This window comes from Plectrocnemia conspersa, unplaced genomic scaffold, assembly GCF_051122295.1.
Source record: "Plectrocnemia conspersa isolate PC_06_02 unplaced genomic scaffold, ASM5112229v1 ptg000006l, whole genome shotgun sequence".
NCBI classification, from domain to species: Eukaryota; Metazoa; Arthropoda; class Insecta; order Trichoptera; family Polycentropodidae; genus Plectrocnemia; species Plectrocnemia conspersa.
Window position 1 is genome coordinate 10,972,063 of NW_028277170.1, and position 19,127 is coordinate 10,991,189.

Sequence of the window (19,127 nt, forward strand, 5' to 3'; positions counted from 1 at the left end):
AAAGTTTACGTCCTTGCTGCAGTAATAAAACTGTTCATCAGCTGGTCGTTGAGAAGTTTGAGAAGGCTTGGAGACAAGGTGTATGATTTCCATACGAATTGAGCGAACAAAACAAGTCGGCGCCCATCTGCATATCTCAAGAGCTTCTGAATATTACCACTGGGTCATCTTTTATCGTTTATTTACTAACCGTATATGAGAAATGAATGTTATACAACAACAATTGTAGAAGACAATGATTATTCAAAAAGCAAAAGGTAAAACCTATTTAAAAGCCAGTACTCATTCATTTTTGTGTATGGTGAGATCGCAAAGAGATTGTGCATTAGGAAACTTATAAGCATGCCCAAATAAAAACAGCAAGCTTCTATTGTTATCAGCTGTATCGTTTCATGAGTTTTACAACACGACAATGCGCTTCCCATATGTCGAACTCGATAAAATCAAGGAACTTGACTAGATGATTTTATCTCATCCACCTTATTTCCCAAAACTCACGACTATTATATAAATTGCGAAGCAACTCTTTAATAAGTGTTCAATCAAAACAAACTATATATAATTTTTGGATTTTTATCTGAAAAATATCAATGCATATGATGTGAAAAGGTTATCGAAATATTTTGAATTAAAAAATGCCTTCAATATTTTAGGTTAATGAAATTTAAATTAATTTAAACTAATTACAATTATTCAGCTGAGAGGTGAAATGGGTTATATCTTTTGAAGGAAAATATATTTTGCTTCATTAAAATGCAAATAAACATTCAAAAGTGATTTTAGTGTTTCATTAAAAAAACGAAATATATTTTGGGATTATTTAATATATAAAAATTAAAAATGATTTCTTGTGCATTATAATTTTTATACTATAAAATAATACAGTTTATTTTAACAATTTAAATAATAATTATTACATATAAATGTTTCACTAACATAAATAACATTTTCCGATATTTCATAAATATGAAAAGTTTGCTGATGTAATTTGCTATTTTATACGATATCTGGTTTTTACTTAAAATTAGTTTTTATCAATAAAAACTTAAGTTCCAACAAAGCACTAAATACTCTTTTTGTAATGCTTTTTAGCAAATCATATGGTAACTCAAAGTATATAACAAACACGATATATGAGTGGTATAATCACTGACTATTGAACTGAAAGACCTGGGTTCGAATCTAATATGGAAAATGTTTTTTAATTTGCATCATATCAGGAAGATTAGAATTAGTTATTTTAATAATTATTATGATCGAAAATCACAGATTTCCTAATTTCACGGATGAATATCATGATAATTAGTTTAAAAATCTAACAAAGTCCTACAAATTTAAAAAAAATAAGCTATTTCAGCACATAGAGAACATCTCTTATGTTTTAAAAAAATATGTATAAAAATATTTTTTTAAATATTTAAAAACTTTTTAAAAAAAAATTTTTAAATCTTTTTAAATATTTATTTAAACAAGAAATAAAACAAATTTTATTTTATTAATTTTATTCTTATGCGACCCACAGATTGAAAACCATTGATAAAATACTATTAAAAAGCAACAAATATTGTAATCGCTTTTAATTTATGCCACGTACTTTTCAACTTAAGCTGTTAAAATATTACTCACGGCCGTATCCTTATGAACGAAGAAACCTATGTTTATTAGACGTTTGTTTAATTAATGAGCATCATATTAAAAAATCTTCAAAAACTCTATTTTATACAGAATCTGGTTCTTAAAAATGTTACATATTTATTCCGAAACCAGCAAATGAATTTTAATTCCTAATATTATGGTCCATAATTTCTAAATAAAATAATAAATGTGCTATTCGCCTAAACCAACTGTGAAATTATAATAGCATATTCTAAGAGAAAAATATTTAAGTATTGTTTCTGCCGTACGTTATGCCTTAATTGTTGTAAATTTTACTTAGAATAGGAGTTTTTTCTGAGTTCCAAAATAGAGATTAGGTACGAGACTTAATTAATAAATTCTTTTAAGGTTCATTTAAGTCAATCCAAAATAAAATGCTAAAGATCCATTTTTCTCGCTTTGTATCTTTGTTTTACAAATATCTTTTATATATAATATGTAATAGCTTATAATTTATAATTACATGTTTCTTTTATTTATTTCAGGATGGTGCACCAATGGGAAGTGTTGGTGATATGGGTGGTGTGGTGGCGAGGTGCATTCGCCACCTGTCCGGAGGAGTGCGCTTGCACCTTTGACGACCAAGGAAGACCCGGAGTGATGTGCATCCTAGGAAATATGACTAGCATTCCAGTCTCGCAGATGGACCTCGAGACTGAACTTATAGTCATATCTGCACCAGACGACTCCATAATGAACTATCTAACTATCGGTCCCATATTTACTCAACCGAAGCCGTTTACTCAGCTCCAAGAACTTCACATAGTCCGGTCGAACGTTCCTTCGATCGGACAGTACTCCTTCTGGGGTCTAAAAAACCTAAAAGTGTTAAATCTGACACACAACAATATATCGAGCATCGTCGATAATAACTTTAGGGGCTTAGTGAATCTGAATGAATTATATTTAGGTCATAATAGGATAGACGAGATGCCTAGCGAGACGTTCCGCCACTTGTTGGAGCTGCGACATTTGTCTTTGGAAGACAACAGCATATCGGTATTGGTTCCGAGACTATTTAGAATGTTAGGTAAATTAACAGAGTTAAATTTAAGCGAAAATCCTCTCGTTGAACTGACTCCAGAAGTGTTCAAAGACATTCAAGGTTTGAAAGTGCTCAAGTGCAGACGTTGCCATTTGAAGATGATCAACACGCAGCTCTACCATTTATTATCTGGATTGCTGTACTTAGATTTGGGGGAGAACAATTTCAAATATTTGATGTCAGATGAGTTCAGAGATTTGAAAAAATTACAAGTTTTGAAGTATGATGGCAATCAAATACCTGTCATTTTGAAAGAGACGTTTGCGAATCAACACAATTTGAAAAATCTATCGTTTTCGAGGAACAGACTAGCGATGGTGACGACCGCCGCTTTCTTGAATCTTAGTACATTGGCGTATTTGGATATAAGCTATAATAAATTGGATAAGTTGGACGTTCAGTGTTTACATCCCGTCGCAGATACCCTTAGGGGTTTAGATATTAGCGGGAATTATATAGGTTTGGAAGACATCTCTATAGCGTTGCATATTTTGATGAATTTGACAGATTTGGGGCTATCCAAGTTAAATTTGAAAGATCTACCTGTTGGGATTTTTACTAATAATATCAAATTAAGATCTTTGAAATTGAGTGATAATAAATTTGTTAATTTTCCAATGGATGCTCTAGCGTTGACGCCTCATTTGAGAGAGCTAAATATGAGCGACAATCAATTAAAGGGTCTGGACGATAAGGCTCTGCAGCGCATGGAAGATATACCGAAGGTCTATCTGGGTAGAAACCCTTGGGACTGCAACTCTTGTCGAATTAGCGACATGCTGATATACAAGGAGAAGGCCAGTTTTAACGCCACTTTGGGAGAGCTTATTTGCGAAGGTCCCAAAAGCGTGGAGGGTCTTCCGATGAGGATGCTTTCCCTCCACGACGTCCCTCTGTGCAACAGGGACCGCATTAAGCGTTTGGGGATCGGCGACGATAGCAGGCGGGTAATTGCCCCGGTGGCTTTTGTAGTCGTCATAGGGATATGGTTCATCTTGTGCACTTCAAAGCCAAGCATAGTTGAGTTCTTTTCTGATGAAAATAAAGGCGAACCGGAACCGGAGAATGGTCGTACGGTAGTGCTTCTCGATAATGACGAGGACGTTAATTATGGAATGCCAGCCGCAGAGACTACGTTCGCTTTGGTGAGCGAGGAGAGGGCAGGAGTGGCCACCGTTGACTCCACAGCTAGAAGCTTAGCCACGGATATTTAGCTTTCGACCTTCCGTCCGACAATTGACGATACGGTGCTGTGAAACGACACCAAAGTAAATATTATTACACCAAATATGTGTATACGTTGAAGGGAAAAATATTTAATTTAACAATAAATACCATATATTATAAAACAATTTGTTCAATCATTGACGAGAATCGTGACCCACACTTATTGTTTTACTAGATATATATATATATATATATATATATATATATATATATATATATATATATATATATATATATATATATATATATATATATATATATATATATATATATATATATATATATATATATATATATATATATATATATATATATATATATATATATATATATATATATATATATATTGCAAAATGCATTTCAGCCTGTGGATTTTAGGATGCGATTTGTATTTATTTTTTATTTCATAAATGTTAAATTTTAATTAGCTTAATATGATGTCCCGAATTAATAAAATGTTTCTTGAAATCTTATCTTCTGATATTCAGAATTCATATAAGAATGCATTCTTTTAAATAGGCAGTATTTCTAAATAAACTAAAATTTAACCCTTGAAAGGCAAAATGTATTTTTACAGAGCATCATCATTTGCAAGCATTTAATATATTTGGCCAAAATATTAAGATCAATCTATTGTTGATTATGTGGGTTATTTCTTAAATACAGTGAAACCTCAGTTAAGAACATTATTCGTTCCGGAAATGTGCTGGTTCTTCAAATATAAAAATAAATTTTGTAAATTACTTGTATATTTTTACTATTTAAATTTAATAGTAAATAATTGAATTTAATAATATCCATATCACTGATAGCTCAATTTAATATTTTTCTTTAGTGGAACTTTGATTTTTTCTCCTTTTGATGATTTGGCTAAAATATTTCATTGCATTTTCATTGAATAGATTTATTTGCTCACATTGCTACCTCACCAGGGTTGTGTTTTTCTATAAAATGTTGCACTATCTCTCTCATTCAACAGATATTCCTAATTTGTAAAATATTTTTCTTCCCCTCAAACAATTGCTCGCGATCCATATCTATTAGTTTTTCAGTGGTCAGCTTCTGGCCATGTCCCACCAACTCATTCACCTCCAGTCCCATGTTCTTCTCACACAATTTCATCTACAATTAGCGGCTCCCGTTTTTAACCGAAATTTGACCACAGTTTTCTGAGAGCTCTCTTGAAAACCCAAACCTCTTGCTTAAACGATGTAAAACTAATATTTTTAAAAGTCCTAAAGCATCGCTGAAATATTTATTTGGTATAAAATTTTTAAATGAGTGGTGCTGTGAGGTAAAAGTTGATCCTAACTAACTCGAACTCCTTAAGTTAATCGTCTTCAAGGTATTCAAAATGAACAGGAACATTAAACATAACCAATTAGACTTTGAATAGATTTTTTTTAAATGTATATCTTCATTGGAGATCACTCGTTTATTAAATCAAAATTTATTTAAAAACCACAAGTTAATTTTTAAGACCTGATTTTTTTATTACAGTTATCAATCATACTTAACTAATACTAATAAAAATTATTTTTTCTTATAATAAATCCTTCATAAACGTCATATATATATTTGAGTATGTATAATGTTTGTCGGACGGAAGCTAGTATTTTTTTAATAAAAAAACGGGGTAATAATTTTTAACGAAGAAACTCAAAGACTTGATAAATTATAACGGATTTTAATATAACCGCACGATGGTAAACGAAAGATACTGAAAATGTGTTATATTTTCAGAATAAATAGTATCGTTTCAAGATCAATAACATATGGCATTATCAATATATTATTTACATAGAATATATTTTCAGTGTTATCTTTCCATCGTGTTCGTTAAATATATAAAATATATTTATATATAAAAAATGTGTAAACACACAAAAGGCGCCAACCTTCACACACATTCAATCAAATAAATAAAAACACGTGTAGATAGATTCGAACAAATATGTGCCAAATTCAAAGTGAAATATCATAAATATGAAAAAGGGGGTTATTTATTACGTATTCTGAAATATTTATGACGCGCGTATGTGCCATAAAATTTGTATTTTTTCTCAGTCTAACTATATGCGACATGCAAAATCTGTGTTGTAACACGTAGCATTAAATATAATTAAAATTTAATACATAGCTTATATTTTAAATTATGTTTTTCAATAATTATATATAAGTTTGCGACTTAAATAGAGTGTTAATTGATTTCAAGCTTTAAAGCATTTTTTTAATGTATTACATACAATATGCTAATTAATTGGTGTGCGTTTTTTTTTTTCTATAAATACAACAATAACTATACATATGTGTGTCTTTACGGCGTATAAAAACATACCTTTAAGTGTGTATTTAATAGTAATTAAAATATCGTCCTTTTATATGATTACAATTAATTTTGATGTGTGTGTATAAAAATTATTTTGTTTATAAGTTATACGCAATAAATTGTTAGCATTAAGTAACTGTAGGAGTTAAGGTAACGACTTACTTGTTAATATCAATGTACTGTTTAAGTATTTTTTTCAACTTGAAAGTTTTCGAAGGGCATCACTTTAGAGAGGATTTGGGACCAAATTGTAAACGAGCAAATTTTATAAACTGTCATTTTTGTTTTTAGTTCTCAAGTTTTGTCCCATGCTTAATTTATGTTAATTATATACTGAGACTGAATATTAGTTTTTTACTTATATTATTTACTTTAAAATATTAAATTTATATTCAAAAAGGGGTTGAGATAATGACGTTGATTTTTACTTTAATTTTTATAATAAATAATTAACAATACATTGATATCATATTATCGTGTGATGAATTTAAATATAAATAATAGATATTAATATATATTTTTATAAGAAAATCGCGGAAAATGTTTAAAAAATGTACTATATGGATGGAATGTTAAATACCAATATTATATACTATGTATAAACTTTTTAAAATAAATAAATAAAAAACGATATAATCGAAAATATATATATATATGTATATTGCAAAAAATCTAAGTGTTGAAAATGTTTAAAAATTATTAAAAAATGCAATTAAAATGACAATTATGTAATTCACGCGTATATTTTATTTATTATTATAATATGTGCACTGTTTATTTTTAATAATAATTTAAGGATTTGAGTAGCGATGTTTATCAATTTGATTTGTTCAATACAATAATTTAAGTTATTTTTTTATATTAAACATTAATTTGATTGTATTTTGATTAATTATATATTGATAAAATATAAATACAACAGTTGTTTTATTTTAAATTTATAATGTTAATTTATTATATTTTTTTCAATGATCAAATACTGTAGTACTATGTGCAAAACGCGACTTTTGTAACATAATTGCCTTTGATTTATTATATGTGTTCGACAAGCGGTGCGTTACAAGCATCAATCATTTTACAATTATTATCAAATCCACATATGCCATAAATCTAAATGAATTCATGCAGATCTATGATGTATGTTCGTTTTGCTTCTATGGAAATGATATGCTTTAAAAATAATGTTATTCAACAAGGCTATTTTTTATATACATATTAAGTACTATGTATTATATATGAATAATTTTTTTTTAATTTACATTTTTCATATTATATACAAAATAAACCGGTTTTTTCGAATATATTTTTGTAAAATTATTTTATGATTTTTTTTGGAATTGCTTTTATTTTTTACAGATTTTAGGTTTTATACCTAATAAGTTTCTTTTAAGCATTTTTTAATGCATGACTTAAAATACAATTTTAGTTTACCTATGCATCCGTGGGATTATGAAAATCTAGGAAAACTTAACCTGTAATGATCGACTTTTGTGATTATAACCCTTTCAGGTAGTAAATAAAATCATTAATTTTAATTGTTAAGATAATTTTTAACGTTGCACAAAATTTCCACTAAAAAACTTAAAAGAAAAAGATAAAGTTTGAGTTATTGCTGCCATACTTAATATCTATTCATTAGATTAAACTATTAATTATTTATTATTAAATTTATACACTCAGTAATGAAATCTCTAAGCACCACCTTGGCAAAAAAACAAATACAGGTGGTTTTTATAAAAGCACAGGCGCTTTGAATACGAATTTATTTACATGTCATGAATTTCAAAAGGTTGTATCGCGGCTTCCGCGGCCCTGAGCTGCCGCTGAAAACTCTAGAAACTATGCCGTTCTAATTTCTAGCGCTCGACAGTAAATCAAAAAATTAGTTTGCCTACACTGTACAAATAACGTATAATAATTTCAATAGATAAAACAATCGTTCCGTTTCGATTCTCAGAAAATAATAAAAAAGTTGTATTTGTTTTTCAAATTAACTTTTTTTAGAGAACATATTGCCGAAGAATAGTTTCCTGTAGCCAAGGATCGGGAGGAATACTTGGAACTATTGGAAGAAAATAAGAGCACGATTATTTATTAAGTTTAAAGTATTGCAGATTTATATTTTTATTTAATTTAAATTCTTATTTGAATAAAATTCATTAAATTATATGAAATTTTAAATTTTTAGTGTAATTTTACAATATTCTACCTGCGGTTATTGAAAGTTGTAAATCACTATTTATGGTCTTTATTAGAGACTTAAAAATTATATTAATTTAATTTTTACATATTTATTGGCAATAAATATCTATTAAGTAGGCGTACTTTTTTAATGGATATACAGGATAAACACAAGTACATATATCAATTTTTGGACGGTTCGAGACGTTAACAAATAATTAAACCACTCTTAGCTTAAAAGGTTTTCAAACTTTTCGCGAGAATTTTACTTTATCTTTGTTATTGGCTTTATGCCCGTGGCACACTTTCCGCGTCCCTTGTATAACTTGTTCATATATATTATTTCATAATTTAGCATCTGGATTTGTTTGATCCATGCACCAACTTAAATTGAATAAAGCTAGAAATCTTTCATATGTATTAGATAATATTTGGCTCATAGTGGACGTTTAGACATCAAAAATCATTTGAAATGTGCGAAACATATGGATAGTCTAGAAGCGTCAGTAACTTCTTCAAGGATATCGTCATTTTTTAAAGGTGCTGATACAAGTTGCTAGAGAAGCAACAATCTCAGCTTTAAGTTTGGCAATAGTTCATCTAAATTGATATTAAAGCTTTTCGAATCAAAGTTTAGACCGGCTTAAACAAAATGTGAAGATATTGTTAATGTGATCGAACTACTGCTATTTCCGCAAATTGTAAAAATTTAAGCAAAACAATTTATACTTATAACAGGAAAGAAATTAAAACTGTCTCATATGTCGTACGGTATTTTGCATCAGATTGTCGAGTAAAAATAAAACTTTTATACAGCAGCAACAATTTAGCGGTGTAAAACGGAAATTATATAACAATATTTACAGTCGATTGGAGAAGAAACTGAGAAAAAATATTGTGTGCAGTGGTTGCAGTGCTAACATCGTTCACAACTGTAATTGATATTCTATCTATTGAAATTTAAGCTTTAGTGGACAAAATTTATAAACATTTTCACATTCATACGGTTCAAGTCACACAACTTTTATTTATTTATTTAATAAAATTATAACCATCGTGACCTGCCAGGCAAACCCAATGCGTCACGATAGTCAAAAGTACAAATACATCATAATACATACAAATATAAACAAGACAAAACAACAGACACAAATCACCTCAACAGGTGTGCATTGTCCCATACGAACTGAACCAAAACTCCATATGTGCAAGAGAAAATGTCAATATTTCTATGGACAGAATTGAGCAGATGAATAGCCTTGGCCAGAGAAGAGTTGGAAAGTGCTCCAGTTCTAGACTTTACAGGCAAGAATAGTGTACGCGACCGAGAACTATAACCACCTTTAGGAGCCCACATTTGAAGCTGCTCGAGCACTGAAGGATTGTCTACGATGCCCTTGAGCAATTTCCAGAAGTGTTTAATTACATAAACACTTCTGCGAGTCGACAAAGAAACGAATCCCAGGGCTCCCAAAATAAAAGCACTGGGAAACAAGAACGGATAATACCCGTATTCCTTCAAGTATAAATATCGAAGAAATTTACGTTGTACTTTTTCCAGCTTCAATTCATTACATTGATTCATTACGCCTGGGATCCAAATGATGGAGCTAGTTTCTAGTATGCTGCGGACTAGAGTATCATAAAGAGTGCGCAATACTAAAGTATTCCTGAAGTAACGCGCATTTCTCAAGATAAAACCGAGCATTTTTAAGGATTTGCTATGAGTCTCTGCAATGTGCTGGCTAAATTTCCAACGTTCTTCGAAAGTCACTCCTAAATCCTTAGTTGAAGAAAACCCTACCAGAAAATATCCGCCTAAATGGTATGAATATTTTGCCGGCGTTAACGACCTTGAAAATGAAATTGTGTGACATTTCTTTACACTGAAAGGCAATTGGTTATAGCAAGCCCATTTCCATATAGAGTTGAGATCCTCCTGTAGGTCGAGGGAATCAGAAATCGAATGCATTTTCTTGTAAATTTTCAAGTCATCTGCATATAATAAAAAATCTGAATGCTCTATTGCTGTTTCTATGTCATTAATGAACAATAAAAACAACAATGGACCCAAATTGGATCCTTGAGGTACTCCAGTAGGGGTCTTATATCGTTCTGAAAAAGAGTTATTATACTTGACGAATTGATATCTATTGGTCAAGTAATTTGAGAATAGATTTATGAGATCTTCAGAAAACCCGAAATTAGATAACTTTTTTACAAGTAAAGCATGGTTAACTTTATCAAATGCTTTTTCAAAATCTGTGTATATGACGCCCACTTGTATACCAGAGTCCAATGATTTTGAAACATAGTTAGACAAAACCATTAGATTAGTGACAGTGGATCGAGATTTACGGAAACCATGTTGTTGGTCGAGAAGCATACATGCTAAAAGCGTTTTGTGAATATGTAGATGTAGAGTATCAAAAGATTATTCAACACGACAACACCCATTTTCTTTCGATTCTTCCTACTATTGAACAGAATACTTGAATTTTTTGTTGGACTAAGATCATATTTTTTTAATAAAAAAAAAAATCTGTAAATGATTGTGGTGAAAACTATTGGTGGTTTGTGCAAGGCAACTCAAATTGTTTAACAAATCTATTTTAATTGTAGAAAGTATAAAAGCGAGTGCCACAGATATTGTTAGTGAAATTATAAAATTAAAAACAAATCTTGAGGAAAGGCGTTTTAATAAATTTATACCTGAAGAAGCAAAAAAAACTTTATATATTATTATAAAATAAATGATGTTCTAATATTATTGAAAACCTATGATTTTTTTTTTTATTATATGAACGGTGTATTTTTTACATTGAGCTATGGGAAACCAGTTTTGGTGGAGCAGAATCTTTTACTTTCAAAGCTTCAGGTGAAAAAAATTACGAAACTGTTGCAAACAAAGCAATAAATATGGATGAACTGTTGATTTAAAAAAAAAACTTTTCAGTCATTTCAAATAAAATAACATTTCATTGCCAAATCTTGTCCAAAATATAAAATATATTTTGCGCTGCCAGGCATATTCTTAATAAAGAATAAACATATGGTCTGAATAAAAAGGTATAATAGGTGAATCAACAGTAAAAGCTTTATTACGCTGCTTAATAGTAAACTAAATTGTAGTAAATTTTTCGACGCGACTAAAAATAACAAATATTTTTTAAAGAAAGTTCAAGCTTGAGATAAATAAGTTCAACTTTTTAGTAATAAGTTATGTTTAGTTAAGAGTAATTAAAAATTATTACTACGAAATTACTCTTTTATTTAACTTTTTTTAAATTAGGTGACGCTACTTTCTGTTTTAAGCAAACAGTTTGAGTAAAATTATATGAAAATTAGCCGATAATTAATTAAAAATTATCACAGTCTTATTGTTCAGTTTAGATAAAATTGCGTTTTAATTTGATATCTATCTCAAAATATAAAATATTTCGCTCCAGCGAGATATTTTGTAAAAATACCTTTAAATATACTTAACTTTTTCTTACTCTACATAGCTTTAAAGTCTCGAATTAGTGGTTTAAAAATACTATATAATATTAATCTGAGGGATGTGAAATAAATCTCAAACAATTATTATATAATATTTGCACAAAAAATCACATCTCTACCGCCTTGAGATATTTTATTTAAAATATTATTACATAAAGATTCTATCTTACGCATTTACATATTTTAATTGGAACAATATATCTGAAACTTTGGGCGTTGAAATTAAATGAAATACAAAGATACTTTGATAATTCTTAGCATTCGAGCAAAATAACGACTTTCTCTGTTTTGTTTGTCGTTAATAGCCAATCATAGATTCGCGATAAAAGGAAATGAATCTCTTGTGCTTTTATTTTTTTATCGCGATATGGATTTATTTGTTACGGATACAATTTACGGCTTCGATAATATCATACTTATAATAACTTAAAAGTATAATACATATTTTTATCTGATGATCGATTTTGTAATAGAATTAGTGTGCTGTTTCTGATGCTTTAATAATAAATGCGTTTTTTACCCTCTAATAAATTTGCATGTTAGTCAGAAATAAAAAGAGAAACAACGGGAAATCAATAAAACAAATTAAAATACAGCGATAAACAATTACTGCAATTAATTTTCAAAATAATATTATAAAGTTTACGGTTAGTTAAAACATTGCCAGTATATTAAAGTGAATTTTTAATCTGTTCTAATATTGTTCATTTATATTTTAAATGTTTTTTTACAATGACACAGTTGCAATTACTTAATATATAATTGTTAGGCACAAACCAAATAAATCTCTCAAGAATATTGATAGTTAATATGAAGGTTACACTCCAAATCTGTATTCAAACTTAATAAGTAGTTTTATTATATGGTATTGTTTTTAATAAATACAATATCTACAATTTAAAATAAGTATTCAAAGTCGCGTTTTAAGCGCTAGAAAATTGCCGCAGTAATTTCGCTCCAAGATTTCAGCGATAAGCTCTTTGTACCATTTGATGTACAACACTAGCCCATTTCGGACTTCTTTCCGGCTATATTAAACCAGAAGTGGCTATTTATATTTCACAGTTGAACCACAACAAGCCAAACGCATTGTATGCACGTAGCACCGCTACATTAATGCATCATAATATGTAAATGCACACTTTACATGTTACACGTTCTAGTATTTCACTTAATGCCGCCCATTACCAGATAATTACATCCAGATAAGTCTGAGGTAGATACTTGAATTGTGCAAAATTCTCTCATTCATATTCGCACGTCTATTATACGGTAGTGAGTCTAGACTCCCCTTTTGTTCCGTGTTCTCGTGGAAGAAAATTTGAATTTAACGCGAATCTCGTAATTCTTCACAAATGTGGAGAAGACAAAGAGATCGCCGACCACCCCGAGGAGAATTTAAGAAGCAAAAAAATAAAGGCACCTACCCATATATATGTAGGTAAATACATAAATGCACACAGGATGTTTATGTATTCTTATATTTTTTTTTAATTTATTATCGATAAAGTAAACTTTATTTGTGTGATTATATTAGTATTACAATAACACAATTAATTTCGGTCAAAGTTTATATATTATTTCTAATATAACTTTGTTTTATGTTATTGTCAATAAGGTTACTTTGTTAGAAAGATACACGCCATTTTATAATCAAATTGCATTGTAAAAATTGACAATAAAAAAAATAATTAGTGCGTTGTTTCTAAATTTAAAATAGCATTAAAAAAATATATGGAAAAAATACATAATTAATGCATAAAATTTAAAAAGTAGTTCATGAAAAATAATATTTAAATAAAATTTACGTTTAATATTGCTTGTCTTACATATTCCTTAATTTGTAAATGAATTAATAATTTATTGAGTATATGAAACTCTAAAGAATATAGTGAAAGTAAAAACATTATGTGGATGTGTACAAAAAGCGATGCAATTGCCTCGCAAACATCCTCATCTGCAACTCGCCAGAGTTTTCTTAAGCCACGAAGTTTTCCGTGGGTGCATATGTATATAAGAGACTAAAGCGGGGCTAACTATTGATTCCGGACGTCAAGCTGTTTCATAAGATACGAAGAGAGAAGCAATAGTTTCTGCCATCTTTGCTGGTCTGAAGTTGGGTTGGTTCGTATGAGCTTAGTGAGTCTAAATTCGGGAGCCTCTGAAGTTTTGATGGCTTTAACCCCAGAGTGGATGTTCAGGTGTGAATGTCATTAAAAAGTATTTGAGGAAGTATCTGCTGCCCTAGTTTTTTTCGAGATCAGATAAATGCCGTTATATTACAAATGACCGTTTGGATGGCAATACCGAATGCACGTGTTATCTTTTTTCAATGCAGTTGCATATTTCTGATTAATTAGACAAAAAAGTATTTTTATTCATATTACTTTCTTATACGCGCCTGCATGTTTTTCTAAAAACTTTTTGCTCGTTTTTAGACCAATGATTAGATGGTTCAATTATTGCATCGAATGATATTATCAATAGACTAAATAAGAGCGTACGTGGAATGGTATTAAATAAAGAAAATAGACATGTAACAAATTAGTAATATGTGGTAAAATTTATAGTAAATGCATCAAAGATTATCGCCAATATACTCAATCACCACCCTGTATACAACTCAATAATGCCGGAGGCCTCTGTAATGCTCAATGGAAATATTCTTCATGTGGTTTTAAAATTTTTGTGCCACTGGCAAACGTCTTTCGCCACTCCTTGTATATATACATATGTATGGTTGTGGAGAATGAACCAATTGGCATCTAAATAACGATGATTCACAAATATGGTAATATCATTGTGTGTTTTTATACTCAACAAAGTCTAATATTCATATGATAATATGTGATGATGAAATTTTTTTCAGGACAAGAATTTTTTCCTCTACTCTTAATAATTCTTGCTACTCAAAGTATTTTATTTATCATATTTAGAAAGATATTAACGTTAAAGTTGATATATATATATATATATATATATATATATATATATATATATATATATATATATATATATATATATATATATATATATATATATATATATATATATTTAAAATGTACATCCCACTCTCAATATACGGCCTAAACAAGAGCATCGCTTTATAATGAATTTGGAAAGCGTTTGTAATATTACAGACTTAATAACAGACTTTTAAGCAAAGCAATATGACCGCAGCTCGGTTGGTTTCACAACAGACTGACTCAAAACCGATCCTTAGCACTAATACCCTCCAAAATCCTAAGCGTATCAAACCTGCTCATATGCATACGACACATAAAGGTAGAATTTACTTCTACTGCTACAGATACCCCTTGTGCTCTCTTTGTTTATGTTCAAATTGTTTTATTTCATAATTAGTGAAATTTTCATAAATACGTATGTATGTAAGAATAACTACATAATATCATAATATATCGTAGTATAAATAAAATTCAATTTCTGTGTACGATCTTAGGAGATTCATATTTATGAAATATAATTTTATTTTTGTGAATTTCGCTTGCTTTAAAACTGATAACTAATTCATTTCTTGCTATTTTTTCTAATTTTGATTTCAATTATTGCTTCTTTGTAGTTTTTTTACTTTTTTTAAACGAATTCCGCATTTTAATCTGATAAAGCTAAACTGACAAAACGTAAGTATTGCAACAAAATGCGAAAAAAAATATTTTAAAATATACAGACTGTTTCTCAGAAAGCGGTGAGCGACTGTAAAGAAAAAACAATCTTTATTTTTTCATGAAACTCTTAACCAAGTCACGATTTGTTTTAGTAGATTTTTTTTATGCGTAAAAACGACATTGAACTGTGTTGTTCCTATGATCAACCACGATGTATTTGTCATTATGAAAAAATCATAAATGATACATTTAATCAACATTAAAATGTTTTAATACCATAGTCGATACTTATTACCCAAATTTTTTTTTCTTAATGTAAATTACAATTAATTAATACATATGTATATACATTGCAAAATAATAAATATTGTTCTCTTATCAGTAAAAAAATAGGGTTTTATACATTATTACTTGGTTAAATAAATAAATTTCGAATAGATCTGTCTGGTTCGTTAATTGAACCAACCAATGAAGGGATTAAATCGGCATATTAAAAACCGATTTAAAACCATTTAGCAAAATATACAAGCGTCCCGATGATATAGCCTGTTTTGGTATATAATATACAAAGACATGTTTTTAACGTGCAAGACAAAAATTGTTTTTTTTTTGTTACAATGGAACACCAACGAGAGAAAAACTTTTTGTGGATTAAAACAAAGTACCCTAATTCATCAGAAGATGAGTATAAGATGAAGTATCTGACGCAATGCTTTGGATTAAAATTGCAATTAAAAACTATTTTGTAATTGTCCATTCTAAGGCCAAAAACAAAGCTCCTGCGGAGGGGGCTATATATTTAAATACAGAAACGCAGGTAACCATCGATCAAGGTATCAGAATTTTAAGAGCTATTCAGCTTGGAATCGGTAAAATTGTACACTTTAGACCAGGGCTTTTTAAACTATAAGTCGCGACCCCAAATGGGGTCGCGAGATTTTAATGTAAAATATTTAAATTAAATATTTTTTTCAAGCTACTCATTATGATCATATAACTTTTACTCACAGCCTTATTCATCGAAAAGCCCACCAGAATTGAACGATGTACTTCAGGATGCTGTTAAGATTATAAATTTTATTAAGAGCCATGCCCTTACCAGCCGCTTATTTTCAAATATCTGTAAGAATACGGATTCCCACTATACAAATTTATTATTATCTGTAGAAGTAAGAAGGATATTAAAAGGTCAAAGTTTAAGAAGATTATTTTTATTAAAGGACGAAATCGAAATATTTTTAACCGAACAAAAATGTGATCTTAATGACCTATTGCTATCCAAGCTGCGTTATTTGCCAGATATTTTTGAGAAATTAAACGATCTCAACTTCTCTTTATGGAAACAATTGCGATACATTTACTTCGAATGCTAAAATTGAGTTTTATTAAAAAGATCAATTTTTGGAAAAGTAGGGTAGAAAAGGATTCGTTCGAAATGTTTTCCAGTATCGACAATTTTATAATCGAGAAAAATCATTGTAAAACTTTTATCGCAAAAAATATTATAGGTCACTTAAAAGCTCTAGAAACACAGTATCGTGAATATTTTTTATTAAATATTGTTTTTAAAAAGTTACCTTATATTTAAAAACCATTTTTGATTGGCTTGAGTGTGATTGTTCACCTGCCATATGAAACTCAAAAGGAATTTCGAGTGACTCAAACTTAAAACTAGATTTTCCAAAAAAGCCTTAGACTGAATTTTGGATCGGAACTAGAACTGAATTTCCCACAATATATGATATGGCATTAAGTGTTCTTTTGCAATTCAACATCACATATTTGTGTGAAATTATTTTTTCTGCTTTAACACATACGTTCAGCAGTGTCAAATATTGCACCAAGATCTAACTAGTTATGCAGTTAAAAAACAAGCACATCCGTCTCATTAAAAAACGATTTTTGCCTTTAATTTTTGTATACTTAACCACAACGACAGTGCTCGAATATATTTGAACGGACTAAGCGACGATATATTTTCATGTTATTGAAAAAAATGCAGTTTTGATGAAAAATATTTTTGTAACTATAATAAATACAATTTTACAACTTTTTGTGCAATTTTTAATTTTATATTTTTGTATGTTTTTAAGAAAATTCTAAAACCATATTTTTTCGTATTCCCTAATCAATAAATCAGCACAAAATATTTATATATCTTTATTTTATATTTATCTGGGGTCGCAAAGAAACTCAATCATAAACGGGGTCGTGAATGAAAAAAAGTTTAAGATGCCCTGCTTTAAGCCATCGAATTGGCATTCTTTATTTTTAATCGACACCCATCACTCAAAAGTTGAACCCGCTTTAGGGACTCCTAGAATATACTGACGCACCCATGGAAAACTAACTTACACAAACTATACCTGATGATCTCGATTGTTGTACAAAAACTAAACAACAACAAAAAATTGTATAAAAAGACACAAATAAACATCTCTGACGATAGCATTGCATTTATTTTGCAAATATAAATATCCAGTACGATATAAAAGTGGTATAAGTCACTCACTTTTGACTTGAATGGCCTTGGTTCGAATCCAATATATTTTTTTAATTACTATACTGTCTGGATCATTACAAATTAGATATACCTTGATTTTCCTAATTTCACAGAGCATGATTTTATTAAACCTTGTTCGTCAAAACTTGTATAAGATTTAATTCTTTTTTTGTGTAATTTGTTATGTTCAACTTTATATTTAAACTCAAATGTATTACAAAGTAGTAAGTTAAAAATGTTGAATAGCTGACATAGAACCTACACTTAACACCTTTTTTTTAACGATCTATATACACAATTATAGATCTATAAACCAGTACACATATATAATAATTTAAAATTCATACGTATTACAAGTAGCAATTATTTTGAAAGCAAAGCTCTCACAATTGCGTCTCATTTTTAGACCAAGAGAGCAAAATATGCAGAGATTCACAAAATGCCATGAAAAGGTGTTACATTGATAATTACTATAAGGGGATGGGAGTTTAAAAAAAGGAATAGCACCACTGCTCCATGGTTTTATCGCACTTTCCAAGCCCGACTCGCAATTGTAATATCTATCATTAAATTTTGCACAATGCACCCGAGTGCAAATGCGTCCGACAAAAACGTGGCCGAGTCGTCGCCATTTTAGCAGCACTCCGTCCCTTCTTTTTGTACCACTGACTGACACAAAATGAGCAAAATATTGAAATTGTGTCTACCATTAGCGCACCTGTATTATTCACTCAAATGCTTATACGTGAAATATGTTGAATTAAAAAAATATAATTAAAAATGGAATGTTGCCTTAATTGCCTTAATCAGTGACGTGCCGTCCATACATGAGGTAGATTCAAAACGTCAATCCGCATGCATGGTTTAAAATTTTTATTTTACTTCTAGCTATAAAAAATCATTAATTCCCTTTAAAAATGATTACGTAAATATACAAATTGTAGTTTTAATTTATATTATATGTAACCATTGTATTTCATAATTTTAATTATGACTTGAAAAAAGATGCAGCGATTGATAAGCGTTATATTTTAAAAATAAATAATTATTTATTTGGAT

The 19,127-nt window shown here is 29.4% G+C and overlaps 1 protein-coding gene across 1 annotated transcript in view; it reads left to right on the plus strand.

Annotated features, from left to right (window-relative positions):
* The window catches only part of LOC148234210 (uncharacterized), a 367,579-nt gene extending 363,505 nt beyond the window's left edge, over positions 1 to 4,074 (plus strand). Inside the window, exon 7 of the mRNA XM_088188112.1 lies at positions 2,142 to 4,074. Within this exon, the coding sequence (XP_088044238.1) occupies positions 2,143 to 3,915 (1,773 nt within the window). The 5' untranslated portion in view covers position 2,142 and the 3' untranslated portion in view covers positions 3,916 to 4,074. The remainder of the gene's footprint in view (positions 1 to 2,141) is intronic.
* Positions 4,075 to 19,127: the final 15,053 nt, after the last annotated feature.